This window comes from Anomaloglossus baeobatrachus, chromosome 11 (genome assembly GCF_048569485.1).
Source record: "Anomaloglossus baeobatrachus isolate aAnoBae1 chromosome 11, aAnoBae1.hap1, whole genome shotgun sequence".
Taxonomy (NCBI): Eukaryota; Metazoa; Chordata; class Amphibia; order Anura; family Aromobatidae; genus Anomaloglossus; species Anomaloglossus baeobatrachus.
This window is the reverse complement of record NC_134363.1, coordinates 75860158-75870453: the sequence shown is the minus strand read 5'-3', so window position 1 is coordinate 75870453 and position 10296 is coordinate 75860158. Positions and strand designations below refer to the sequence as shown.

The 10296-nt window shown below is 43.9% G+C and overlaps 1 protein-coding gene across 3 annotated transcripts in view; it reads right to left on the bottom strand.

Moving 5' to 3' along the window:
* Positions 1-1815: 1815 nt before the first annotated feature.
* The window catches only part of LOC142256376 (uncharacterized), a 60391-nt gene continuing 51910 nt past the window's right edge, over positions 1816-10296 (bottom strand). Inside the window, exons 1-3 of one of the 3 annotated variants that reach the window (XM_075328018.1) lie at positions 4313-8579; positions 4125-4215; positions 3266-3346 (exon numbers count right to left, since the gene is read on the bottom strand). In XM_075328018.1, the coding sequence (XP_075184133.1) occupies positions 4142-4215; positions 4313-6581 (2343 nt within the window). In that variant the 5' untranslated portion in view covers positions 6582-8579 and the 3' untranslated portion in view covers positions 3266-3346; positions 4125-4141. Of the gene's footprint in view, positions 8580-10296 lie in introns of those variants that run through there. The other 2 variants (XM_075328017.1, XM_075328016.1) reach the window with 2 other exon arrangements.

The window sequence follows — 10296 nt, the reverse complement described above, 5'->3', positions numbered from 1 at the left end:
ATACTTGGCTGTGAAGGCGGCGGTCATTGAACTCAGTGACAGGTGCTGTCGGCAGTGCAGGAGATCAGCACAGGTAATGTACCTCGCTGACAGCAGCACTTGTCATGCCCTGCAGTGACCTGGGCTGACCCATTGATGTTAGCTCAGGTCACTGCACTGCTCTCCCAGCTAATTGGAACATCCTGCTCTGCATTGACTGGGACAGTGTGGATCGTCATGGCAACCCCTTGGATTATACCAGACCTGGTTTTGTTTGTCTTTCTATTAAATTGGTTAAAGAGGGAATGTATTGGGGAGTATTTTTTCAAATAAAAATGTGTTTGTCGTCTATTTTTTTTTATTACTGACTGGGTTGGTGATGTCGGGTATCTGATAGACGCCTGACCTCACCAACCCCAGGGCTTGATGCCAGGTGACATTACACATCTGGTATTAACCCCATATATTACCTCGTTTGCCACCGCACCAGGGCGCGGGATGAGCTGGGGCAAAGCACCAGGATTGGCACATCTAATGGATGCGCCACTTCTGGGGCGGCTGCGTCCTGCTATTTTTAGGCTGGGTAGAGTCCAATAACCATGGACCTCCCTAGTCTGAGAATATCAGACCCCAGCTGTCTGCTTTACCTTGGCCGGTGATCCAATTTTGGGGGGACCCCTACGTGGTTTTTTTTTAAAATTTAATTTAAAATAACAGCGTGGGGTGCCCTCAGTTTTGGATTACCAGCCAAGGTGAGGTTGCCAGCTGTGGTCTGCAGGCTGCAGCCGTCTGCTTTAACCTAGCTGGCTACAAAAATAGGGGGAACCCTACGTCATTTTTTTTTTTTCATTTTTTTGGCTAAATACAAAGCTAAGCACCCCTTAGTGCCACATGAAAGGCACCAAAGGGTGCAAAATTACAAAATGCAGGAGAGTGGGACATTATGTTTGCCACATTGGGGTTTTTTTTGCCTTCCTCTGGATCAACATGTTAGGCTACGGGTTGAACTAGATGGACTTAGAGTCTCCCTTCAACCTTAAAAACTAAAACTATGATACTATGTGTCTTTCTGCCATTATAATGACAGAAAAGACTGATATGAAGTGTATAAGCACAAGAAAATCACCAGAGCGCTCTACGCTGTGAAAAGCAGTAGAAAATGGCACTGGAGTGAACATGTGACCGCCTCATGTAGGATGAAGCTATGGATCCTGGGTAAATTTATGCATTTACCCTCCTTCAGTTTTTTTGCAGTACACAAAAAAAACGGAAGGCACATGGATGACAAACAGATGACATACGGACCGTCTACGGAACGGAAACGGATGCCACACGGATGCACCCGTGAAAAAAAACGGACTGTTTTTGCAGACTGCAAAAATGGATCGGTCGTGTTAATGTAGCCTTATTCTGATCTGCCGTTTATAAACAGCAGGCAGAAATAAGTGAATAACGCCCCCCGGCGTCAGAAAATCTCCGGGGTTTCAGGGCTAGCTCAGACCCTGGAGATCCTGATTCAGGACGGTGTTTCCGGTACCCGCTCACGTGATCACAGGTATACACCGTACACCGATGATCACGTTACAGTAAATGACAGCGCCGGTAAAAAATTATTTATCTCCCATCTGGCATGAACAAACATGATAAATCTCCTCCCCGGTCCCCCGGTGTCGCCAAAGTGCCCCCCCTGCTGCCCTCCCAGAAATTCAAGATGGCTGCGCGCACAGCAGCGCGCCGGCCGCATTCACCCTACTCCTCTGATTTCTGTCGCATGTGCCTTGACACATGCGACAGAAAACTCCTCCCCAGGCCCTGCCAGGTCACCAAAACCACCATTAATTGAATAAGATCCATAGTATCATGAATTTTAATATCTCTGAACCATGATCCCAAAATCTACATTGAAGCCTACAAATGATCATTGGTTATCAGTAAACCCATAAATAACAATCCAATTGGACACGTCTTTATCTGAAAAATTGTATATAAATCTTTATTATCAAAATTAATTTTTGTGAGGGCACACAATATGGATAGACAGTGTTGTTAAAAACATGTGTAAACCACCATATTAAAAACCAACAGGGCAGTGTGGTCAGTAAGTAATATCATTCAAATGAAGCATAATACAGCGGTCATGGTTAAACATCACAGGCTCAATTGTCCCCAAAGGGATAGTGATCAATGCATTACAATTTGTATAACAGCTTAAGATGGTGTTCCCCAGGTCACATACACTGGGAAACTTCAATCCATAAAGCACAAATGTCACGTCTGCAAATAATCCTGACAACCAGCAAAATAGTGCAATTTATTGGCAACATATATAGAGGTAGTCAATATTTAACCTCATTATTATAGATAATGTGATCATTTTTATCAGCCAAAATTGCAAACATAGTTGCGGGTAGTCATAAATCAAACATGATTATAGATATTACATCCAAAAGGGGGACATGCTTGCAGTTAATGAAAGTACATCTAGTTAATGCACATAAATGTAGTTAGATAGCACAGCCAGATACATCAATCCATATATGCAACCACGGCTATAACAGATTTCTAGCAGTCAATCAAGAATACACAATTGTATGTCAGAATTATAAATAGCATCATATGCCATGGAGTTTATCATAGACATTGAGCCAGGAAATAATATAGGCGTAAGCCCAGGATTTAGAAAAACCTTAGAGTGTTTGTCTGAAGATACAGACCCGCTGTAGCCATGGTACCAATCCCGACCACACTGCCCTGCACCTCGACGCGTTTCGCAGGAAAGCTTCGTCCAGGAGGTGCAGAGGCAGTGGGGAAGGCACTTTTTAAGGACACCAGAATATGACGCACCTGTGTGCATCGGCGCACGCCATCCGGCCAGGCCACCATCACCACGGCTCCCGGCGTCCCGGAAGCCAGACCGCGCATGCGCGCGCGGAGTGGATCCGATAGGACGCCAGGAGTCACGGGGAGGGAAGGACAGACCCGAACAGCGCGCGCACCACAGTGCTGCTACTACGGCCATATCATGTAAGGGCAACCTGAGGGCAAACCCTCTCCAATGGGTAAATATTGTCAGTATAGTGCATTAGTCCACACAGGAGAGCACAACTGTACAATAACAGACATCATGCAATGTATATAAATATATATGATGTAAAGCATGGTTATTGTACCAATTTTCTAAGGAACTATTTTTGCAGATTTTTGTACATATTATAGAGTCCTCACACCCTGTCTACAACAGCGCAGACAAATGCAAATACATAAACACCAATGCGACAAATGACATTAATAAATCATCTTTGCTTGATCTCAGATGTCCTTGAGCATATTCATTTATGAATTGATATTTGTGCCAATCCACACAGCCCTGTAAATTAAGAAATATAAAAAACACACATTAAAAACAGTGCTGGAGACAAATCACCGCAGTCATTGTTATATACAGCGGAGAGCTACAGGAAAGGTCTGAAACTGATAGCATCATTTAACCCTTTCGGTTTGATTGTATCCAAAAGGGTAATCCACTTGGCCTCTTTCTGAGCAAGTAGGTTTTTGAAATTGCCTCCTCTCGTCCCTGGATATACCTTATCAATTCCCCTAAATTTCAGGAGTCTCCAGTTATTCGCATGAAATTCCCTAAAATGCTTAGGGATATTTTTAAGGGCTTCCACATCTTCCCTACTGACGGCTTTGCTGGCATTCTTGATATCTCTTATGTGTTCCATAATCCTCACTCTGAGTTCTCTAGATGTCAGCCCCACGTATATGAGCCCACATGGGCATATAGCCCAATAGATGACTCCTGTCGTGCGACAGTTTATGTAATGTAGGATCCTATACGTGGTGCTGCCATCATTGTTAGAGAAGTCACTAACCCTCATAAGCTGTGAACAAGCGCCACAATCGCCACAAGGGTAAGACCCCCATCTTGGGCCCTTTATACTGCCCAAAAAGTTATTAGGAGGGGGGACATAGTGGCTGCGGACAACTAAATCCTTGATGGTTTTGGATTTTTTGGGGGTTATAGCTGGTCTGGGTGTTAAGACACCAGCTAGATCGTTATCTGACAGCAGGATAGGCCAGTATTTGTTAATGATATTCGTCATTTCACGCCATTGGGCGTGGTATGGGGTGATATATCTTACCTTATGATCTTGTTCTCTTATTGCCGTTTTAAGAAGCTGGGATCGTGGAGTTTCTTTTGCCCGTGTATAGCCCTTATGTATGGAGTCCTCCCTGTAATGACGGGAACGAAAACGCCGTTTTAGGTCATTTGCTTGATGTTCAAACAACGTGTTAGTTGAGCAAATACGTTTAGCACGTAGGAACTGACCTATTGGGACAGCTTTGATGGTTTGTGCCGGATGTGAGGACCTCGCACTCAACAAGGAATTGACAGCAGTTCCTTTCCGATGAACGTCTGTTATCAGCATGCCGTCACATCCTTTTGATACTTTGACATCCAGGTATTCAATACTTTCGCTGCTGAAATTAAAAGTAAGTCCGATGTTTAGCCTATTGTTATTAAGTCCATCCATGAACTGTTTTAGCTGTTGGATCTCCCCCTCCCAAATCATAAATACATCATCTATAAAACGCAGCCACATGTGGACTGCGCCAGTTGGACCAGACGGAAATTCAATGGACCGCTCCCACCATCCAAGAAAGAGGTTAGCATACGAGGGCGCACAAGACGCCCCCATTGCGGTCCCCCTCTCCTGGAGGTAGTAGCGGTCCTTGAATAAAAAATAATTGTGGGTTAACACAAATTTTAAAAGTAAGAGGAGGAGATCCACTAGCTGTTGGTCCATGTCTGTCATTCTCAAATAAAACTCAGCTGCACGAAGTCCATCCTGATGCGCTATAGAAGTATATAGCGATTGGACATCAGCGGTGACCATGACCATGTCGGCTTCCATGGTCAGATCTTCTAGCCTGTTCAAGAATTCCGTGGAGTCCCTTATGTAAGAAGGCAAAGTACACACACTGATCTTAAGGTAGTGATCTAGGAATCTACATATTGGCTCACACAAGCTATTATTTCCCGATACTATAGGTCTTCCGGGAGGTTGTTCTATACTTTTGTGTATCTTAGGTAAGAAGTATATTGTGGGAGTCACCGGATGTTCTTGTATAAGACCCTCAAAGACTGATTTGGGAATAATCCCCTCATCATAAGCCTTCTGGAGTATGGCCAAAAGCTCAATGCTAAATTTAGTTGTTGGATTCCCCTCAAGTTTAGTATAGCAGGCTTTATCATGTAGTTGTTTATAGGCCTCCTGCTCATAAGCTTTTGTGGACCAAATAACCACGTTTCCACCCTTGTCTGCCTGCTTAATCACTATATCCTTCATCAATTGTAGTTCTTTTAATGCTTGTCTCTGATGGCTACTTAAATTGTCATGAGTTCTTTTTGATGGTAGAGATCTAAATTCTTGAACTACCATCTTGACAAATAGCTCTATAGTGGGGCAGGCCGACAAGGGTGGAAAGGTGGTTGATTTCTTTTTAGTGTACGAGGGGAATCTTGTAAGATCAGTTGAGCTTTGTTCTGCCAAAAGGGACTCCAGAATCTTAATTGCCTCCTGTTCCTCCCTAGAAAATCCAGTCAGATTACCCGTATCCTTTTTCGCAAAGTATTTTTTAAGCAGAAGTTTGCGTCCAAACAGCTGGATGTCCTTTATTCCCGTGAACAGATCGAAATTGGCCACGGGAGAAAAGGACAACCCCAGCTGCAGCACCTCAAGCTGGGCCCCAGTCAGAATTTTATCTGTTAAATTTATTACCTTTAGGGTATCCTTGGCATGGGGACCATCTTTCCTCCAATTTTCCTGATTATGTCTGGTTTTATAGGAGTTTCTGGTTTCCACGCCTCCTCGATAGGGTACCTGCCCATGGGCCTCGCGGTTTGAAATTTTTGAGCTGCCAGCACTTTCTGCTGATGAGACTGATTCTGCCAGGGACTGATTAGAAGACCTATGGTTAACCGGACGTCGACCATTCCTTTCATGATACCATTTGAAGACCGTGTTGTTTCTATAATCTGTTAGGTCTCGTTGAAATTTGCGCGCTTTCTTGGTCTTAATATCAGTTTCCCACTGTTTAAATTCTTCCTCCAACTCAATATCGAATTGAGCCAGTGATTCCTTGGATAATTTTTGTTTTATTTCAAGATTGAGCATTTCTATGTCCTTCTCCAGCTCATCAAGGCGTTTTTTGTCATGACCTATTAGAAGTTCAATCATCGTACGTGAGCACATCCTGCATGCTTCTTCCCACCTTTCTTTAAAATTCTCATCTTCAACTGGGAAGGCCGGAAACACCTGGACCCGGAGCCCCCTAGGTGTTATATCCTTACTCAGGTATTGCTCCAAAGAGGCCTTGTTCCACCAGGTTTTCGTTCTTTTAAGCAAGTAGGATTTTAATTTAACCTGTAGCTCTCTGCACTGCATAGAAGGTGACTGTACCGCTGTCTCTCCAGCACTGCCGAACACGTCTGCCAACTGTGTAGCCCAATTAGCATCTCTGCTGCGATAGTCCATTGCTAGACCTAAATTCACCAAAAAAATCAACAAAACCACCATTAATTGAATAAGATCCATAGTATCATGAATTTTAATATCTCTGAACCATGATCCCAAAATCTACATTGAAGCCTACAAATGATCATTGGTTATCAGTAAACCCATAAATAACAATCCAATTGGACACGTCTTTATCTGAAAAATTGTATATAAATCTTTATTATCAAAATTAATTTTTGTGAGGGCACACAATATGGATAGACAGTGTTGTTAAAAACATGTGTAAACCACCATATTAAAAACCAACAGGGCAGTGTGGTCAGTAAGTAATATCATTCAAATGAAGCATAATACAGCGGTCATGGTTAAACATCACAGGCTCAATTGTCCCCAAAGGGATAGTGATCAATGCATTACAATTTGTATAACAGCTTAAGATGGTGTTCCCCAGGTCACATACACTGGGAAACTTCAATCCATAAAGCACAAATGTCACGTCTGCAAATAATCCTGACAACCAGCAAAATAGTGCAATTTATTGGCAACATATATAGAGGTAGTCAATATTTAACCTCATTATTATAGATAATGTGATCATTTTTATCAGCCAAAATTGCAAACATAGTTGCGGGTAGTCATAGATCAAACATGATTTTACATCCAAAAGGGGGACATGCTTGCAGTTAATGAAAGTACATCTAGTTAATGCACATAAATGTAGTTAGATAGTACAGCCAGATACATCAATCCATATATGCAACCACGGCTATAACAGATTTCTAGCAGTCAATCAAGAATACACAATTGTATGTCAGAATTATAAATAGCATCATATGCCATGGAGTTTATCATAGACATTGAGCCAGGAAATAATATAGGCGTAAGCCCAGGATTTAGAAAAACCTTAGAGTGTTTGTCTGAAGATACAGACCCGCTGTAGCCATGGTACCAATCCCGACCACACTGCCCTGCACCTCGACGCGTTTCGCAGGAAAGCTTCGTCCAGGAGGTGCAGAGGCAGTGGGGAAGGCACTTTTTAAGGACACCAGAATATGACGCACCTGTGTGCATCGGCGCACGCCATCCGGCCAGGCCACCATCACCACGGCTCCCGGCGTCCCGGAAGCCAGACCGCGCATGCGCGCGCGGAGTGGATCCGATAGGACGCCAGGAGTCACGGGGAGGGAAGGACAGACCCGAACAGCGCGCGCACCACAGTGCTGCTACTACGGCCATATCATGTAAGGGCAACCTGAGGGCAAACCCTCTCCAATGGGTAAATATTGTCAGTATAGTGCATTAGTCCACACAGGAGAGCACAACTGTACAATAACAGACATCATGCAATGTATATAAATATATATGATGTAAAGCATGGTTATTGTACCAATTTTCTAAGGAACTATATTTGCAGATTTTTGTACATATTATAGAGTCCTCACACCCTGTCTACAACAGCGCAGACAAATGCAAATACATAAACACCAATGCGACAAATGACATTAATAAATCATCTTTGCTTGATCTCAGATGTCCTTGAGCATATTCATTTATGAATTGATATTTGTGCCAATCCACACAGCCCTGTAAATTAAGAAATATAAAAAACACACATTAAAAACAGTGCTGGAGACAAATCACCGCAGTCATTGTTATATACAGCGGAGAGCTACAGGAAAGGTCTGAAACTGATAGCATCATTTAACCCTTTCGGTTTGATTGTATCCAAAAGGGTAATCCACTTGGCCTCTTTCTGAGCAAGTAGGTTTTTGAAATTGCCTCCTCTCGTCCCTGGATATACCTTATCAATTCCCCTAAATTTCAGGAGTCTCCAGTTATTCGCATGAAATTCCCTAAAATGCTTAGGGATATTTTTAAGGGCTTCCACATCTTCCCTACTGACGGCTTTGCTGGCATTCTTGATATCTCTTATGTGTTCCATAATCCTCACTCTGAGTTCTCTAGATGTCAGCCCCACGTATATGAGCCCACATGGGCATATAGCCCAATAGATGACTCCTGTCGTGCGACAGTTTATGTAATGTAGGATCCTATACGTGGTGCTGCCATCATTGTTAGAGAAGTCACTAACCCTCATAAGCTGTGAACAAGCGCCACAATCGCCACAAGGGTAATACCCCCATCTTGGGCCCTTTATACTGCCCAAAAAGTTATTAGGAGGGGGGACATAGTGGCTGCGGACAACTAAATCCTTGATGGTTTTGGATTTTTTGGGGGTTATAGCTGGTCTGGGTGTTAAGACACCAGCTAGATCGTTATCTGACAGCAGGATAGGCCAGTATTTGTTAATGATATTCGTCATTTCACGCCATTGGGCGTGGTATGGGGTGATATATCTTACCTTATGATCTTGTTCTCTTATTGCCGTTTTAAGAAAACGGCCGCATTCACCCTACTCCTCTGATTTCTGTCGCATGTGCCTTGACACATGCGACAGAAAACTCCTCCCCAGGCCCTGCCAGGTCACCGCCTATAACCCCACCGGTGTTCCCCGGTGTCCCACGGTACCTGTGCAGCGTTGATCCCCCCACGGCCCTCTCCTTCACAATAGACGCTGCCGCATGCACAGAGCGGCTGTCAGCTCAGCTTCCTGTGTTCAGACACAGTGAGTGGTGGTTATGCATCTGTAAGCTAAATGGGTGGCACGGTGGCTCAGTGGTTAGCACGGCAGTCTTGCAGCGCTGAGGTCCTGGGTTCAATTCTCACCAAGGACACCATCTGCAAGGAGTGTGTATGTTCTCCCCGTGTTTGCGTGGGTTTCCTCCGGGTACTCCGGTTTCCTCCCACACTCCAAAGACATACAGCGCTATGGAATTAATAATGCTATATAAATGAATAAATTATTATTATTACTGCAATGCCCTGCTCATGAGGTAAGGAACATAATTGATCAGGAGAGCTATATACTACATTTCCAAATGGAGGGATTTGCTTTTATAGTTTCCCTGCTGAGCGACTACCAAACATGAGAGTCCATTATACGCCACAAGAAAACACATCTAAATAGCGAGCTCTGTTGTTAAGTATTCATTCAGCTGGATAACTGGACTTAAAGGGGTATTCCATCTCCAAGATCCTATCCCCAATATATAGTAGGTGGAATAGCAATAATATCAGCAAATACCAATATTTGGAAATGTAGAATAGTTCTCCTGATTAGGCATGCCCTTACTTCATGAGCAGGGCATTGCAGCTTTGGTAGCAACCATTACGACATGGACTCTGCTGCTGTGGACCCGGAGAGAGTGAGTGCAGATTCATTGCACCCACACTCCTCACATGAAGGGTCTGCACTCCTAGAAAATGGGGGATACGTTCCCTGAGTGTCTCCCCCCCATATTCTAGACGGTCCAGAGTCGTCGTGGGACCCCTTTATTTTTTTTCTTACAATAAATTGGTGAAAGAGGAAATGTTTTGGGGACTGTTTTTTCAAATAAATTTCTTTTGTCGATTTTTTTTTTTGTTAGTACTGACAGTTTATGATGTTGGGTATCTAATAGACGCCATGACATCACAAACTGCTGGGCTTGATGTCAGGTGACCTTACAGCTAGTATCAACCCGATTTATTACCCCGTTTGCCACTCCACCAGGGCACGGGATGAGCTGGGGTGAAGCGCCAGGATTGGCGCATCTAGTGGATGCGCCACGTCTGGGGTGCCTGCGGCCTGCTATTTTTAGGCTGTGAAGGCCCAATAACTATGGATCTTCCCACCCTGAGAATACCAGACTACAGCTGTCCGCTTTACCTTGGCTGGTGATCCAATTTGGGG